The sequence below is a fragment of the Pseudorca crassidens genome, chromosome 19 (genome assembly GCF_039906515.1).
Source record: "Pseudorca crassidens isolate mPseCra1 chromosome 19, mPseCra1.hap1, whole genome shotgun sequence".
Lineage (NCBI taxonomy): Eukaryota > Metazoa > Chordata > Mammalia > Artiodactyla > Delphinidae > Pseudorca > Pseudorca crassidens.
In genome coordinates, this window is record NC_090314.1 from 55,112,070 (window position 1) to 55,129,856 (window position 17,787).

Sequence of the window (17,787 nt, forward strand, 5' to 3'; positions counted from 1 at the left end):
TGGTGAGTGAGGAGGGGACCCTCGGAGCTGAGCTTGTGGGGCTGACCATGACGTTGGCAGCTGGAGCAATTACTGACACGAAGTCTCCCTCAAGCAGACAGGAACTGAGGACAGAGGGGGACTGGGAGGGGTGGCGAGGACGGCCAAGACTCCAGTGCCAGAAGAAACCAAGATAGTGTGCAGCCTCGTGTGCGTGGGCGTCGGGGGAACTGAGGGGACACTCGGCAGGAGATGGCCAAGGCGCACTGGGACCTGTGGGGCTGGGACGTGCAGGAGAGGGCGGCAGGTGGAGATCTCGGCCCCTCAGCCTGAGCGCGTGGGGGTGGCGGAGTCCATGCCAGAGAGGTGCAGAGGCTGAGGGGGACGGGATCCCGGGGCAGGCAGGACGAGGACCACGGGCCAGAGCAGCGGTCAGCAGGGACAGAGCAAGCGCCACGGCAGGAAGGCCAGAGAGGGCCGAGCTTCACGACAGTCGAGGCCTCAGAGGCTCCAGGCAGGACAGTGGGCTGGGGCCGAGGAGAGGCCCTGAGGTCTCGGCCGGAGCAGGTTCCCCTGGGGGCCCCAGGAGAGAGCCTGGAAGCGGGAGCCAGAGAAAGGGAAGCGGCCAGAGGGCGCGGCAAACCCCGATTCTCCCGGAGACGAGCAAGCGGGATGGGGGAAGAGAGGTGCTGTAGGCCTGGGGCCACCACGCCGGCCCTCGGCCTTTAGGGACCATCGGTCTTTCCAGAACATTCCGCTCTGACCTGGGTCCCTGCAGCAACTAGCTTCCCTCGCTCCAAGCAGATCCCTTGCCTCAGCCAGTCGAACGGGATTCAAAAGCTGAACTTGGTGGAACTTCGAGGCCCCTCCCAAATTCGTTCATTCCCAAACCACAGGAGGGAGGAACACTCAGGGGTCAGCATGACAGCGGTGCAGGTTGAGCCCGCACCAGCCAGGAGTTGCCCTCTGTTGTGCAGTCGCCACACTCGCCTCCCCCAGGACGACCGCCGGGCTCACGCGCAATGAAGCTCCCGCGTTTAGGTACCTACGGCTGATTCCGGCGTTGTCGGCTCCCAGCCCACATCCATGATGGACTGTGAAATGGGAAGAGTGATGTGTCTCAACACCAAGGCCCCCCGCCGCCTCTCCAAGTAGGACCTGCCTTGGAGGCCACACCCGAGGGCGTGACCGGGGCTCATATCCCACCTGAGGCCTCTGCTCTCCCAGGCTCAGGGCTTCCCTTTGATTTGTTTTTTAAGCTTGTCCAAAAACCCTGGAATTTGGAGCTTGCCTTGTGACCCCAGTTATACCCCTGTCAGCTCCAGCTGAGGGACCCTGGTGATGTTTCTCTCTGAACAGATGTCAGGGAGGTGTGCTGCTTCCAAAGGGCAGAAGAGAGCTACTCGGGATGCCTACAATGGACATTTTAAAGCCTTTAAAATAATTACAGAAGCTCTCAGGTCTTATTTAAAAATTAGACAGTAAAGAAAAGCAAATCACCAAACCCCTGAAAATTCACATTCATACTTGGATGACACTGACGTTTTAATATATATTTACAAGTTATACGTGTAAGTTGGCACTTTTCAAACATAGCAAGCTATTCATACTGCTCTGTAACATGCTTTTTTTTTTTTTTTTTTTTTTACTATTCTCCTTCATTTATTCATCCAGAATTACCATGCAATTGTTTTGTCAATTATTTCTTTAAAACCTACCAGTAATGTGATAGGAGTTACGATGAGCAGAGGCAATACTTTCCAGCCTCCCCCTCCCAGCCCGTGGTGTATTCATTCGGGGCCTCTTCCAGGGTCTTCATTTAAGCTTTTTATTCCTTTTTATACGGTAAAGCATACACAACGCAGAATTTACCATTTTAACCACACCATTCAATGGCATTAATACGTTCACATAGTGGTGCCACCACCCCACCGTCCATCTCCAGAACTTTCTCATCTTCCCCAACAGAAACTCTGTCCCCATGAAACACTAACTCCCCCTGCCCGCTCCCCACAGCCCCTGGCACCCAGCGTCCTACTTTCTGTCTCCATGAATCCGACTCTGCCGGGGACCTCGTATGAGTGGAATCCTACTCATGTGAGGACAAATCCTATTGGTCCTTTTGTGACTGGCCGACGTCACTCAGCATAATGTCTTCTAGGTTCCTCTGTGTTGTAGCATGGTCAGAATTTCCTTCCTTCTTAAGGCAGAATAATATCCCACTGTGTGAATGGACCCCATCGTGTTTATCCATCCATCCGTCGAGGGACGCCTGGGTTGTTTCCACTTTGGAGCTGTGGCGAGTAGAGCCGCCACAAGCCTGGGTGTCCTCCACGGAAGGCCCTGGGTCTCCATCTACAGACCCTGCCCATTTCTTACGGAGCTGATCTCCGGGTGCCCCCGTCTGGGTGGTGGTGGAAGATGCTTCTACACGAGCATCTTCTTGGCAAGACCTCTGAGGGTGTCCTCCTCGGGTCCAGCTCGACCTCAGCGCCCAGTACATCAAGTCGGCCGTGAAGAACGTTCCCTCGGTGTTCCTGATGACGGACTCCCAGGTGGCCGAGGAGCAGTTTCTGGTGCTGATCAATGACCTGCTGGCCTCGGGGGAGATCCCGGGGCTGTTTATGGACGACGAGGTGGAGAACATCATCTCCTCCATGCGGCCGCAAGTGAAGTCCCTGGGCCTGACGGACACCCGGGAGGCGTGCTGGAAATTCTTCATTGAGAAAGTGCGCAGGCACCTGAAGGTAGGGGGTCCCGGGCTTGGGGGCGGGGGGTCCCGGGGACCTTCTAAGGGCTGGTTCTTCACTCGGGGAGGAGTTAGGGGCTGTTCCCGCACAGGAAATGGAAAACTGTTAGGAGAGTATGGTGGGCTGCCTGATGGAGGTGGGCTGTTAGAAGTGCCTTGTGGCCGAAAGAAGTGATTTCTATATGCGCCCCCCCCCCCGCAATAGAGCACGTTTAAATAGATTAGTTCACCTTGACCTTCAACATTCCCCCTTGGGGAAGCTGGCTGAGCTACCCAAGTTAGACCGAGAGCACTTTGGGTCCTTCTCTCCCTCCTCGTCCGTGACCAGTAGGACAGCTGCCCCTGGCCAGGTGGCCCTGCTTTCGTTCCTCCCGGCCCCCAAGGACCAGACCTGCTAAAAGACCATAGCCCTCCCTGTTCTGGGACCTCACCTACCCAGTGTGGTTGCCCACACCCTACTCCCTCCTGCACCCAGCCCTCCTTTCCCCTTTGTGGGGCCACCCCAGGAGGGCTCGGGGCTCCCCTTCACCCTCACATCGTGATGCGATGGCCACACTGCCAGCCCAGACCTGGGCGTGTTCTCCCCACCCCCGCACTTGGAGACGGACACCACGCAGAGAGCTTTTCCTTCTAAAGGGGCAAAAGCAGCGCGATTTGGCCCCAGCACCGCCGTCCCCCAACCAGCAGCAACTGTGTCCACTTCTAGGTAATCCTGTGTTTCTCCCCCGTGGGCTCCGTCCTGCGTGTACGAGCAAGAAAATTCCCTGCCGTGGTCAACTGCACAGCCATCGACTGGTTCCATGAGTGGCCAGAGGACGCCCTGGTGTCCGTCAGCACTCACTTCCTTGAGGACACCGAGGGGATTCAGGTGAGTCACGGGGCACAGAGCCGGGAGGGAGGGTTCCCGTCGGACCGGGATAGGGTGAGGCAGCTGAGGCACTCGCCTTGGGTGCAAAACTTAAGGGGGCACCAAAAACTTAATCAAGATCAGTGATGTTTTAATGCAGTATTTTAAAAATCAACATTAATGCTGAAATGCTCAAAAGTGTCAAAACCGTAAACAAAGACAGGCTGCCATTTGTTGGTTTTCTGGCCCCGACTTACTGTGCCAGGGAAATGGTCGTTTCAATCAGCTGGGGGTTCCGGGCCTCACGCGGCCACGGGCCCACAGGGCTGGTTCCGGGGGATCCTACGTGCGAACAGATTGAGCAGCTCGGGCTTTGAACATAGTCCCTGATTGGAGCCGACTGCAGAGCCCGTATTTACTTTGATAAGTGTATGCGGGCGCACACTTTTTCCTCTTGCCTTGGGCTCCAACATGGCTCTGCCCCCAGGGCTCTGCCCAGGGCTGCTGCCTCACCTTTGACCTACCTTTTTTTTGGGGGGGGGCGGTATGCGGGCCTCTCACTGTTGTGGCCTCTCCCGTTGCGGAACATAGGCTCCAGACGCACAGGCTCAGCGGCCTGGGCTCACGGGCCCAGCCGCTCCGCGGCATGTGGGATCTTCCCGCACCGGGGCACGAACCTGTGTCCCCTGCATCGGCAGGAGGACTCTCAACCACTGCGCCACCAGGGAAGCCCTGACCTGCCTTTTATAGGGCATGACAAGTAAGACAGGGTGATGTAAGCCTTCTTTTTTTTTTTTCCTCTTTTTTTTTTTTCTTTTTCTTTACAGCATCTTTCATTTCTTTTTAAAGGCTCTTTTTTTTAACATTTTATTTATTTATTTATTTATTTATTTATTTATTTATTTTTTGTCTGGGCCGTGTGTTAGTTGCAGCACGCAGGATCTTCTTTGTGGCCCACAGGCTTCTCTTCAGTGTGGTGCACGGGCTTCTCTCTAGTTGTGGCATGCGGGTTTTCTCTCTCTAGTTGTGGCCCACGGGTTCCAGAGCGCATGGGCTCTGTAGTTTGCGGCATGCAGGTTCGCTAGTTGAGGCACACGAGCTCAGTCGTTGCCTGTGGGCTTAGTTGCCCCGTGGCATGTGGGATCCTAGTTTCCTGACCGGGGATCGAACCCACGTCCCCTGCATTGGAAGGCGGATTCTTTACCACTGGTCCACCAAGGAAGTCCCTACAGTGTCTTTCTTTTATTGAAAGACGGTGCCCGCATTCACCGTTTGTGCTCATTGCCGGCCTAGAAATGGGCATTAGCCTGTGACCCAGCTGATGCAAGTGATGCGCAGGCCCAGAATAAATCCCACGTGGTTATCGTGTCTGATTTATTTTGATCGCGTATTCAGTTATTAAGTGGAATAAAATAAGCCTGAAATTAACCTCTTCCCTAGTTTTTAAAGATGGGTAAAGCCCCCCGCTTATCACTGTCAGAGCGTTCAGTTGCAGGCTGAGCCTTTCCCAGAAATGCCGCCGTCATGTGTCCTCCACACCCCGAGTGCCTGTAGGGGCGGGGGCCTCCTGGGACCGGCGAATGGCCCCACTGCTGGCACCAGCGAGGGCTGCAGAGTAGATGCCGAAGAAGCGTGTGTTGGATGAACACATTCCCAAATTAACCTGAATTACAGTTAATGTCCCTTGAACAATTAATTCCTGGGGCAAAGCTCCTAGTGCCTGTCTTCGGGCAGGTGGGGCAGGCCCAGGTGGTGGGGCCGTGACCCTGGCGTGGACGCGGGCCAGAAAGGGCTGGGAAAGGAGTTACTAAAACCCCAGGGCCTGGAACAGGAAATGTCCGATAAATGCTTGCAGAAATTACCTGGTTAATCAAGCATGTTGTATATGCAAGTGTGTGAGTCAGAGAGAGAATAGTGATAACCTTGGCTCTGACCGGGCCCCTTGGCGGTGCAATACCACCGTCGCCCGTGAGAGCCCTGCAGACCTTGCTGTCTTGAGCCTCATTTGACAGCTGAACCACCAAGGTTGACAGAGGGGGTACCACTCATCCAGGGTCCTCGGCGAGGAAGGGAACCCACCTTGTGGTCCACGGTGGCCAGCAGCCTCCTCTTCCATCAGGGCACCGGGGAATGAATGGTTCTGTCTTGTCTTTGTAGCCGGAAGTTAAGGCCTCCATCAGCCTCTTCATGTCCTACGTGCACACGACCGTCAAAGAGATGTCCAAGGTGTACCTCGCCACCGAGAGGCGCTACAACTATACCACGCCCAAAACCTTCCTGGAGCAGATCAAACTGTACCAGAACCTACTGGCCAAGAAGAGGATGGAGCTGGTCGCCAAAATCGAGAGGCTGGAGAACGGGCTGATGAAGCTGCAGAGCACAGCCTCTCAGGTAGGAGAGCTGGGGCCTCGGGATGTGCTTCCAGAACCTTCCCCCAGGCATGTGACACAAAGTAAGGGCAAACCACAGCAAGTATACGGGTTTTAACCTAGACGGTGGATCCCAAACGCCTTCCGGGTGCTGATGTTACGTCGGGTGCTTCCCGGGGGTCCCGCGTCTGGGGGGGTTTGCTCATGCAGGCAAGTGCAGCCCGTGGAGGCGGGTCCATCCCGGAGCCCCGTTCACACTGTGGTGCCCAGATGGAAGCGCATCTGCCGTACTTTCACACCGTGTTAATTTTTAAGTTTTCTGCCTGGTTTTAAATATCCTCTGTGGTGTAGCCCCGGCTCCCTCTTTACTGCCCACCGTTGGCGTCTCCGCGGGAGCCTGGTAAACGGCTGCCGCAGGCCTTGGAGCTGCAGAAGCACAGGTGGAGGGTGGCCCCTGACACAGGCTGCTGCACAGAGCCAAGGCCACCCCGTGGGGGCGGAGAGGGGAACCCGGTGCTGCGGCTGTCCATTCCTTGGACAGAGCTTGCCGGAGCCACGAAGCAGCCTACTCCCTCCCTGGATAGGAACAAGGGAGAAGCCCGGCTCAGCAGGCGTTTTTCCCCAAATGTACCTTCTGGGAGTGGTCCTGGGACACAGGAAATGCACCCAGGAGAGGGCGGTTACAGCGATGGAGTGGTGGCCTCCTCGTGCTAGAAGTCATCCAGATGGGGAAGGGTGTCTCAGCCCGTCACTTACCACTTCCCAGAACTCCCTCCGCCTGGCTGCCTAGGGCCTCACCCGAGTGCCCGAGGGAGCTTTTCATCCCCGGCTCCAGGCTCTCACAGCCCCACCAGCCTCCCCAGAACCCCTCAGCACCCTGCCTCTGCCGACATTGTTTTTATCCGGCCACCTTGACTGCCACCTCCTTGAACGACAGGAATGGGTCTTATACTTGCGACCCTGTGTACACAGTCGGTGCTCAGTAAATACTTACCTTGGAGAAGCTGAAAAAGCACTTAGAAATGCGTCACAGGGAGTGGTAAGCAACCGGCAGGCATGCTGTTCTGCTCGGGCCCCGCGGCTCACATGGCCACCAGCCCGTACCGTCCCGGGCCGGGACAGCCCGGCCGAGTAGGGGGCAGCGTGCGGTGGCCGGGGCCCCAGCCTGCCCGCCTCCCTTCCCTCCTCCTCTAGGTGGACGATTTAAAAGCCAAGCTGGCGGTTCAGGAGGCTGAGCTCAAGCAGAAAAACGAGAAAGCGGACAAGCTGATCCACGTGGTGGGTGTGGAAACAGAGAAGGTCAGCAAAGAGAAAGCCATTGCTGATGAGGAAGAAGTCAAGGTGGAAGTCATCAACAAGGTGGGCAGACGGTCAGCGGCACGCGGCTCTGCCCTGCTGGGCCCCTTCCCCTGGTAGCCAGTATCTCCTACGGGCCCGGGCAAACCAGCAGGAACCCCGCAGGGAGGGCTTCTCTCCCAAGCGCAGGGCCCCCAGCTCAGCAGAGGGCTGCCCTCCCAAGCCCCAGCAGTGGCATCTCCTGAGCTGGTAAGACATGCGGGTTCCCAGGCCCCAGCTCTGCTGAATCAGGTCTGCATCTCAGTGAGATGCCAGTGGCCTGTGAGCACGTTAAGGCTTGAGAAGCCTTCCTCGGAGCCCTGGTCCTCAGACTTGCTGCACCTGGAGCCCCGAGATGTTCCAGTGCCACTGGCCCTGGTGGGCTCCACGCCGAAGGTTCATGGCTTGGGTTGATTTCTCATCGCCTTCTCCTGCATGCCTTTTTTGTCATTAGTCATGCACCTGCGTGAGTGTCTAAATTAAGAGTCCCAGTAATTGTCTGCTGTCTCTTGAGAGGGAGGACAGCAGCAAGTCATTTCTTTGCCTGAGACAGCCTCCTTCCAAGGCCAACAGGAGGGGGACCTGAGCCCTGCCCTTCCCACCAGTGCTGGAGCGCGGAGGGTCCCGGGCCGGGTGGGGTAGCCAGGAGCTCTGCTCCATCCCTCATTGTAACCTGCATGACCACAGCCCTGTTAGGATGGTTGGCAATGTGCCTGAGGTCTCAAAATTAGCAAGTGACATAGTCAGGATCCAAGCCAGCACCCACACCTGCACCCTGAACTCAGGGACCTGCCGTCTGATACATGCAGCTGTTAACATCTGGGTGCCCACCCCTCTCCAACCCCTGATCCAGAAATGGCCCAACATGCTCCAGGGAAGCCTGGAGCTTCCCAGCACCACCGGCCAAGTCAGTGCCTTCCATGCCCTGTTCCCTGAGTTGTGTCCCGCATGTCCCTAAAGTAAGGTATGGAATGGGATTCTCCAGGAGGTGTTCTGCAAAGAGACCCTCTTCTTTCTGTCGTCCTTCCTCCTTGCCCAGCAAAAGCTCCCAGCCCCGACTGGCTTCTTCATCTCTGTTGTCACGCAGATGCTACTCCTGACTGATGGGTACCAAGCTTCTCCTGGTCTCTGCCTGGTGCCTGAAGGCTCAGAGGGGTTCTTCCCGAGCCAAAGAGTGAATGCGTGCATGAATGAATGAAGGCGTGCATGCGTGAATGAAGATGTTCTCACTTTAAGGGGAGGATGGGCTGTACCTCTGAAATGGTCCATCCTGGAGGGATGACAGTGGCACCAAGAAATAAGGCCTCAAAGCCAGGGAGTGGCCTGTGTGGCCCCAGGTTTCCCCTCTGGTCCTGGAAGCTGGAGCCAAGAGAAGGACCAGTTCCCCTCCCTGAATCCCAGGTCAGCTGACACCCAGCTCCTTCTAACCTGAGTGTTTCGGGGCAAAGGAGGCAGGGCGGGGAAAGGCGGGCTTCACACGGTGACCCAGCAAGCGAGAGCGAAGGGCAACTCCCCTCGTCACCCCTCCTCACCCCTCCTTGCCCTCACACCGCCCAGGGTCCCCCCTTCACACACGCCACCCAGACGGACCCCTGCATCCATCTTTCCCATCTGCCTTCCTTCCAGAATGTTACTGAGAAACAAAAAGCTTGTGAAACAGACCTGGCCAAGGCAGAGCCGGCCCTACTGGCCGCGCAGGAGGCCCTCGACACTCTGAATAAGGTGAGGGCAGGAGGGGGAAGAAACGGGGATCACGACGCCTGAGAAGAGAGGAAGAGAGGAGACGCCGTGGGGTCATCACCGGGGGCCTCCTGGTCCTGCTCGGGGCTAAATCCCCATTCTAGTCTGTCCGTCTGTCTTTGCAGAACAACCTGACAGAGCTGAAGTCCTTCGGGTCCCCCCCAGACGCCGTGGTCAACGTCACGGCCGCCGTGATGATTCTGACGGCTCCCGGGGGCAAGATCCCCAAGGACCAGAGCTGGAAAGCTGCGAAAATCATGATGGGCAAAGTGGACACCTTCCTGGACTCCTTGAAGAAGTTTGACAAGGAGCACATCCCCGAGGCCTGCCTGAAAGCATTTAAGTGAGTTGGGGCTCGGCTGCCGCCATGGGGTCAGCTCAGTCCTCATCCTGTTGGGAGCACGTCACGTCCAGGCACCGTGTGGTCCCGAGTCTTCTCCCACCTGCCCCTGGCCCCATACCGCATGGTCCCAAGGGAAGTCTATGCTTGCTGGAGTGGGCAGGGTCTTGGGCGGCACAGAGCGAGGTGGGACCCCCAGAGACAGCAGGCAGCAGTCTGGGCGAATCCGCCTGCCCCTGAGCTGCCCAGGCGTCGAGGTGAAGCACGATGCCAAGCTTGCGGGGAGCCTCATCACCCTCTGTCTCCCCAGCCTTGCTCGGCGGGTGGGGGGCGAGCTGCTCCCTTAAATGGGGGGAGGGCAGGGGTGTATTGGTGGGTGGGGTCGGAGGGGGGGCTTAGGTGGCCTGCCCACCCCCTTGGTGGTGCTGTGTGCAGGGGTCATGCGCAGGACCCTGCTTTTGCTCCGACACCTCAGAGGAGGCAGTTGGGTTTCAGCCTTTCTGTATCTTTCTGTTCATAATTTGCCCCGATGTGCATGCACGTAGTACTTTTAGTCCCTTATAGTTTCTTTGCATTTTGCTGCTTGAGGAGGTATTTGTCCAGGTACAAGCACTCCAGCAGAGGGTCCTAGTGGGACTTGGGAAGGGTGTGCAGGGGGGACCTCCACGTCTTGCCCCATAAATCCGATGCGCTAGCATTGGTGAGCACTGCACTTGTGAACACTCTTTGCCTGGCCGTCCCCTGGCAACCCGATTTCAGGGCCGACCTGACCTGACCCCAACTGAGAAAGGGAGCCCCTCGCATGACCCCAGGTGAGACTCCAACCTCTCTCAGCTCCATCTGTTGAGGAAGAGGGCTGGACGATCGAAAACCATTTGACGACTAAGGAGTAGTTTAAAGTTTAAGAGAAAAGACAAGAAAAACGCAGACCCACCTCCAGGGAGCAGCCTGTGTCAACATGTGGCCTGTTTCCTTTCAGTCTTTTTTCTCGTGCTTCTCCCTGTAGTTGAAAGAATGCTGTGTATATGCAATTACCTGCTCTGCTTTCTATCTTTTACTTAACATCGTGGGGGAAAAAGGCTTTTCCCTGTGTTGTCAAAACACTCCATCAGCTTGACTTTTTTGCCGCAGATGAACCGTAATTTACTTACTACACCTGCGTTGCTGAGGGTTTAGGCTGTCTCCGTGTCTGCCGTCATAAATAACGCCATGATAAATGTCTCCTCCTTGTCACCCAGCAAACTTCTCAACTGCCACCTCCCCATGCGGTCTGGAGTGTGCTTAAAAGACGCAGACGCTTTGTACTATTTGCCCAAACGAAGCGTAAAATATGCCAGAGTGAGGAGGTGATGGGCCGTGTTCCCCACCTGCATTCAAATCACACGTCAATTATTATTTTAAATTGTCCCTTTAGAATTCTTCCTGCAGACAGGTCAGTCTGTTGTGCTCAATGACGTTGCCATTATTTTAAAAACACTAGTTAAGGTGCTCTAGTTTCTAGAGCATCTTAACTGCATCTATGGGCATTTTTCTCATCCCTCTTGTACAATAACACCTACCACATCACCCCTTTTTTTCTTTAACGTCACCTCTTGTAAGTCTCATCCTTAGAGCCTTAGCCTCACTGGGGATCCCTGAAAACTGGGCACTGAGCTGAGGGGACGCAGAAGTGGCCCGTTGTGTGTGTGGGGTGCGGGGGAGCTGGGGTGGCCAGGGGGGGCAGCCTGGCTCCGTGTGAATTCCTGCACTGCCCAGTCCAAGCTGTGTCACCTTGGGAGACACACTCAGCCTCTCTGGGCCTGTTGCCCAGAGTCAGATGGCGTGAGGACACGTGCCAGGGCAGGGGTGGCTCCAGGACCTGACATATGGGCAGCACTCAGGGCAGCACCTGACACGCAGCCCCTGATGTGAGAACTTGGTGAAGAAACCCTGGTTCCAACACTTCCTGTCGGCGTTGCTCTGGGCAAGTTGCTGACCCCCCCTGAACCCCAGTCTTCTTGCCTAGGACTGGAGTCGTTGCAGAATGAAAATGAGACCAGCCATATAAAGCAGCAGGAGCAGAGAGGATTAAAAAAAAAAAAAAACACAGGTTTTCTTCCATCATCTAGAATATAGGACTTGAAATCACTACTTCCGTTGCCCTTCACCCTCCAAATTCTACTCCAGAGGCCAGAATTCTGAGTTTCATTCTTTTCTTTCTTCTTCTTTCTAATCTTCTTTCTAATCACTAATCACTAAGATACAAAAAAAACAAAGTTAAATGTGCTCCCCGTCCTGTTGCTGGTAACGGGGACCGGAGCGGCGGACGGATGCGGAGCTGGAGGCGGGACGGGGGTGGCGGGAGGTCTGCGTCCTCAGCGCCCGCTGTCCTGCTCCAGGCCCTACCAAGGCAACCCGACGTTCGACCCCGAGTTCATCCGCTCCAAGTCCACGGCCGCCGCGGGCCTGTGCTCCTGGTGTATCAACATCGTCCGCTTCTACGAGGTCTACTGCGACGTGGCCCCCAAGAGGCGGGCCCTGGAGGAGGCCAATGCGGAGCTGGCCGAGGCGCAGGAGAAGCTCTCCCGCATCAAAAGCAAGATCGCTGTGAGTGCCGTCGGCAGGCGCAGCTGGTCCGTGTCTCCGTTTGAGAGGGGTCGGCACAGCCGCTGCCATGAATTACGGAGCAGAGCAAGAGCCCGCAGGCCGCTGTGGGGACCTGATCACCCCGGAGGCTGCCGGCGTCGGCCGTGTTCCCGGCCCTCCCGGGAGGAGAGCTGGGGACCCCCAGCGTTGCCCGATTTCAGGGCCTGTCTTGTTCCTTCAGGAACTCAACGCCAACCTGAGCAACCTGACGTCGGCATTTGAAAAAGCGACAGCCGAGAAAATCAAGTGTCAGCAGGAGGCTGACGCCACCAGTAGTGTGATCTCGCTGGCTAACAGGTGCCTTACTCCCTCCGAGGGGCCCCTCCTGTCCTCAGACACCACCCCCCGAAAGGGATGAGCCCACAGAATGGCCTTTCGGGGGGGGCTACGCCCCAGGTGGAGGCAGCAAGGCCCCCAGCCCCCGCTTTCTGAGCACAAAGTGATAAACCCCGGGAGACCCCCAGGCTGTGTGCCTGGCCTCCCGTGGGATGTGGACTCACCTCCACCAGGTCAAGTGGCCTTTCGGTCCCTGGCAAGGAGGGCTGCTCGGAGGATGCTAAAGCCAGACCACAGGCTAGTCAAGCACAAACCTGTCCACACTCTCAGACTCCTGGTGTCATTTAGGGTTGGGGACCAGCCCTCGAGCCGGGGGCCTGAGAAGCACGAGGCACACCCTGGAGTCCCCACTCCACACAGGGCCAGGGGGCCGCCTCTGGACTTCCTGCTGCCCAAAGCGCGTGCTCAGTGGTGTCCGGGCAGCAGCCTCGGCACGTGGGTGACGTGGTCAGGTAGCGTCAGCATCCACGTGACGTCGGCCCCTTGGGGAAGGGAAACTCGGCGTTCCCAACCGCCTCCAGAAAGCATTAGTTTTGCTTCCCTCAAGCGTTTATTGCCCAAAACTTCCCCCAAAGCATGTTTTGTCCTGAACCGCTGAGCAGAGTCAGGATTTGAAACTGGAAGGTCCCTGGCGTGTTAAAGGTGGAGGCACGCCTTTCCTGGTCCTCCAGTCCATCCTCTCTCCCCCCCGACACACGTGCTTCTCTTCTGCCCACTGACCCCTGTCCCCATCTCAGGCTGGTAGGAGGATTAGCATCAGAAAACGTCCGCTGGGCCGAATCGGTGGAGAACTTCAGAAGCCAGGGGGCCACACTGTGTGGGGACGTCCTGCTGATTTCCGCCTTCGTCTCCTACGTGGGCTACTTCACCAAGAAATATCGCAATGAGCTAATGGAGGGGTTTTGGATCCCTTACATAAATGAGCTAAAGGTAGGCGGTCCTGTCGCATCCATCACTCAGCACCTTTGGGGGCCCCCGGCAGGGCAGCCCCAGCCAGAAGGCACCTTTGCTCCTGCAATGGAGACTCCAGCCACTCAGGATGTAGACGGTGGCCCTGTGAGGCCGACGCCGACATCCCTTCTGGCCGGGCTCCAAGCTGCTCCTCAGCGTGATGCGAATGCGAGGCTGTCCTCCCCCACGCAGCCCGGCGGCCCACGTGTTGCTCGGAGAGCCGCTTTCCGCTGAGAGGTGAGTAAGGCCACATCGCCCCCTCGGCAGGTCCCCATCCCGCTCACAGAAGGTCTGGATCCCTTGAGCCTGCTGACCGACGATGCAGACGTGGCCACTTGGAACAACCAGGGGCTCCCCAGCGACCGCATGTCCACAGAGAATGCCACCATCCTGTGCAACACGGAGCGCTGGCCCCTCTTCGTGGACGCCCAGCTGCAGGGCATCAAGTGGATCAAAAACAAATACGGCAGCAAGCTGAAGGCCATCCGCCTGGGACAGAAGAGGTGCTCGGCCGTGGCGGGTGGGGTAGGGGCTCCAGAGGTGGCGGCCGGCCGGCCGGGCCACGGTGCTGGGAAGTCCACCTGGGGCCCTTCATACTCGCTAAATGGATGGATGGGTCTTTGAAAACAAACACTGACCCACATGTGGATTTCTTTAGTACTTGGCCCTGGGCACTGGCAGGAAAGAATTAAACTCGGGGCTCCTCTCTCCCCCGTTACCTGCCGCTCCTGCTGGGGGACGGCACTGGCCTCGGCTCCTGCCTGCGTTGGTCCTGCCTGGTCACTTGCCAGCCGGGGGGCTGCGGGCGGTCATCTTCCCGTCTCTCATCGTCATAGATGAGAAGCAGTGGCCGTGACACGGCTGCACTGGGAGCCTTCCCAGTGTGCTGGGCAGTGAGAGGAGACTCGCAGCTGTGGAACGTCTGGCTCAATAGCCCGGAAGCGCTCCACGTGCACCAGCCCTCCTGTCAGCCTGGGGGCGATTTACGCAGAAGCCCTGAGCTCCTCTTGGGAAGGAGGTGTTTGGGAGAGGAATGAGCTCTTGGCCCCTCGGTCCCTCTGGGGCAGGCAGTTGCGCCGTCACCGGGCCCCAGGGCGTTCACGGCCCCTGTGCTGTGCCCACAGCTACCTGGATATCATCGAGCAGGCCATCTCAGAAGGGGACACCTTGCTCATCGAGAACATTGGCGAGACCGTGGACCCGGTTCTGGACCCTCTGCTGGGCAGGAACACAATCAAAAAGGGAAAGTGAGTGGCAGCGTCCACCTCCGCGGGTTCACCCACGAGATCGTCCTCAGTGGTGAGGTCTGGCCTCTGGACTGAGAGAAAGGGCGGGGCATTTCCTTTCCTGGGAGGCAGCAGGGGCTTCAGCAAAATGCGTGAAGGGACACCCAGCTCCCAGGGGAGAGACTGACAACTGTGGGACCACGTTCCAATTAGGAAGGAAGACCTACACCAACAGTTTATTAGCGACTGCCTGCAGATCACGATCCTTGATGGTCATCTTTTTTTTCTATTTCCATATGCATTTTGCAAATCCCGAGTCTCTTTCTTTCTATTCAGGTGAGATTCACATAACATAAAATTAACCAAAAGTGACCAGTTCCGTGGCCTGTAGGACACTGGTGCCTGGCTCCTTTCACTGAGTATCTTTTCCAGGTTCATCTGAGCTGTAGCGAGTATCTTTCATTCTTTCTTATGGCTGAGTAATACTGCATCGTGCGGACCTGCCACGTTTGGTTTACCCGCTCATTTGTTGATGCGCTGAGCTTGTATGACTGTTTTTTCTTTGGTTGCCCCATGTGGCTCATGGGATTTTAGTTCCCCGACCAGGGAACGAACAACCTGGGCCCTTGGCAGTGACAGTACAGAGTCCTAACCACTGGACCACCAGGGAACTCCCTGTATTGCTTTTCTAATATAAAAAATTAAATCAACTTTAAAAATGTAAAGGTCGGAGTTGATCTGAGCCACCTATAAACTCAGGGGTGCAGGCAGAAGCCCAGAACAGAGGTGACATAAATGTGCTGATGTCCTAGACTCTGAGAAGGGCCTGGTGTGAGTAGTGATACCCAGGGCTGAAGTGAGAGGCCCCCCAGAATGTGAACTCGGCCAGAAAGAGGAGAGCAGAGTGGGGAGCCGGAGAGAAGCGACCCCCCCCCCCAGTGGGTGAGCCGACCCGGGTTCCCACCCTGGCCTCTCATCAGATTCACCTGGGGAGCTCCAGGGATGTCCCGGTGTTCTGAATTGGGGTGTCAACATCTTTCGATGTTAATGGCTCTGGGGTGGAGCCCAGGCCAGAGTGTTTCTGCAGAGGCTTCCAGATGAGTAAGATGTGCAGGCAGAGTCAAGTAAATGCTCCTAAAAAATCAGAACAAGCCGGCCGGAGAGCGAGCAGGTGCATTTTCTAGAAGGGCCGGTCACAGACCAGAGAGGGATGGTTGTGAGTTTTTTGTTTTTTTCCAAGTTTCAGATTATTTATTAATCAGGGTAAACCCCCGCACAATATGCCAACATGATTTCGTGCATTTAGAGGGGAACTACTTCCCGGTTAAGTGGAAAATTGTGCCGACGGCTTCTGGAAGACCTTTATTCTAAGCAGCTTTATAGTGAAACATGTCGTTGAGAAGTCTGGACCTTCCTCCCAGGCTGGCGGGAAAGGCGGTCTGTCTGTGCTGCCATCCCTTGGTCGCCGGGGACCCTCCTAACCCCTCCGTCCGCCGACCGCCAGGTTCATTAAGATCGGCGACAAAGAGGTGGAATACCACCCCAACTTCCGCCTGCTGCTGCACACGAAGCACTTCAACCCCCACTACAAGCCCGAGATGCAGGCCCAGTGCACCCTGATCAACTTCCTCGTCACCAGGGACGGGCTCGAGGACCAGCTCTTGGCCACCGTGGTGGCCAAAGAGCGCCCAGATCTGGAGCAGCTGAAGGTACGTGGAGACAGGAGGAGCGGGGCAGGCAGCTCAGAGACAGCAGGGGGCAGGTCACTGTGACCCAGGCGTCCGGCGGCTGTGAAGGTGCCCTGCTTGTCACACTGAGTGTAGCTGGTACGACAGCATGAGTCACTCCTCCTCCCCGGCCGCCTCCCGAATCTAATTCTAAATCAAGTGATGGCTTCGCTGAAAGAACAGGAGTCACAGCAGTGCCCGGGCTGCCCTAGAGCACCGCACTCCTGCCCCACGAGAATGTCTTTGCTGCCGGCCCCTGTGTACCAGGCCCTTCCTTGACTGGCTGAGCCATACACGTGGGCTCACAGGGGTCCCAGGCCCCACTCATGTCCCATGGTCCCCACGTTCTTGCTGCACAGCTGCCCATGACAAGCAGCTGCAAGACCCAGATGCAGGGCCCCCTACCCCGCACTGCTTGGGGGCCTCCACTCCGGCCCCTTTCTTCCAGGCTTGCCGTGTTCCTCCCGTTCCGAGTCCCAGGGCCTGGGCCCTGAGCCCCCCCGAGCCCCCCAGCTGGGGGACCAGGCCGTGCCAGCGACTGATTTCCCTTCCCGGTCTCTGCCCCTCCTGCAGGCGAACCTCACCAAGTCTCAGAATGAATTTAAGATTGTCCTGAAAGAGCTGGAAGATTCTCTGCTGGCCCGTCTGTCGGCCGCGTCGGGGAACTTTCTGGGAGACACAGCCTTGGTTGAGAACCTGGAGACCACCAAACACATGGCCAGCGAGATTGAGGAAAAGGTAAAAGACCATCTGGGGGGCTACCCCCTTGCACCCCCAGCCGGAGCACACAGGGGGCATGGGAGCTGGGCGGATGGTCACTGAGAAGAGAAGCCGTAGCCACATGGGGGCCCCTGGGGGCCCGGGGCAGGGTCAAGGCACGTGGATGCCGGCCAGGCACATCTTCATCCGTTCATCTGTAGATGGACATTTAGGTTGTTTCCCTGTCTTGGCTATTGTGAAGAGTGCTGCCACGCACATAGGGGTGCGTGTAGCTTTTTGAATTATAGTTTTGTCCGGATATATGCCCAGGAGTGGGATTGCTGAATTAGACGGTAGTTCTATTTTTAGTTTTTTGAGGAACCTCCATACTGTTTTCCATAGTGGCTGCACCAATTTGCGTTCCCACCAACAGTGTAGGAGGGTTCCCTTCTCTCCACGCCCTCTCCAGCATTTGTTATTTGTAGACTTCTTAATGATGGCCGTTGTGACTGGTGTGAGGTGATATCTCCCTGTGGTTTTGATTTGCATTTCTCTAATTATTAGTGATGTTGAGCGGCTTTTCATGTGCCTGTTGGCCATCTGTGTGTCTTCTTTGGAGAAGTGTCTACATAGGTCTTCTGCCCATTTTTTGATTGTTTGTTTTGAGGTGCAAGAGGCAAAAATCACAGAAGTTAAAATCAACGAGGCGAGAGAGAACTACGTGCCAGCCGCGGGGAGGGCGTCCCTGCTGTACTTCATCCTGAACGACCTCAGCAAGATCAACCCCATCTACCAGTTCTCGCTCAAGGTGCGGCTGCATCCGGGTCCGGGGCCACTGGGGCCCAGGCTGCAGGTGGGCTTGGG

At 56.7% G+C, this 17,787-nt stretch overlaps 2 protein-coding genes across 4 annotated transcripts in view; one reads left to right on the plus strand and one right to left on the minus strand.

The window, feature by feature from the left end:
• Nucleotides 1-17,787, plus strand: part of DNAH17 (dynein axonemal heavy chain 17) — a 110,443-nt gene that overhangs the window by 72,053 nt on the left and 20,603 nt on the right. The window contains exons 54-67 of one of the 2 annotated variants that reach the window (XM_067715435.1): nt 2,460-2,726; nt 3,435-3,596; nt 5,733-5,966; nt 7,139-7,303; nt 8,906-9,001; nt 9,145-9,362; nt 11,738-11,945; nt 12,166-12,281; nt 13,058-13,250; nt 13,539-13,774; nt 14,396-14,518; nt 16,002-16,206; nt 16,798-16,962; nt 17,591-17,731. In XM_067715435.1, the coding sequence (XP_067571536.1) occupies nt 2,460-2,726; nt 3,435-3,596; nt 5,733-5,966; nt 7,139-7,303; nt 8,906-9,001; nt 9,145-9,362; nt 11,738-11,945; nt 12,166-12,281; nt 13,058-13,250; nt 13,539-13,774; nt 14,396-14,518; nt 16,002-16,206; nt 16,798-16,962; nt 17,591-17,731 (2,529 nt within the window). The remainder of the gene's footprint in view (nt 1-2,459; nt 2,727-3,434; nt 3,597-5,732; nt 5,967-7,138; nt 7,304-8,905; nt 9,002-9,144; nt 9,363-11,737; nt 11,946-12,165; nt 12,282-13,057; nt 13,251-13,538; nt 13,775-14,395; nt 14,519-16,001; nt 16,207-16,797; nt 16,963-17,590; nt 17,732-17,787) is intronic. The other variant, XM_067715434.1, reaches the window with a different exon arrangement.
• The window catches only part of PGS1 (phosphatidylglycerophosphate synthase 1), a 108,627-nt gene that overhangs the window by 32,229 nt on the left and 58,611 nt on the right, over nt 1-17,787 (minus strand). The window lies entirely within an intron of this gene.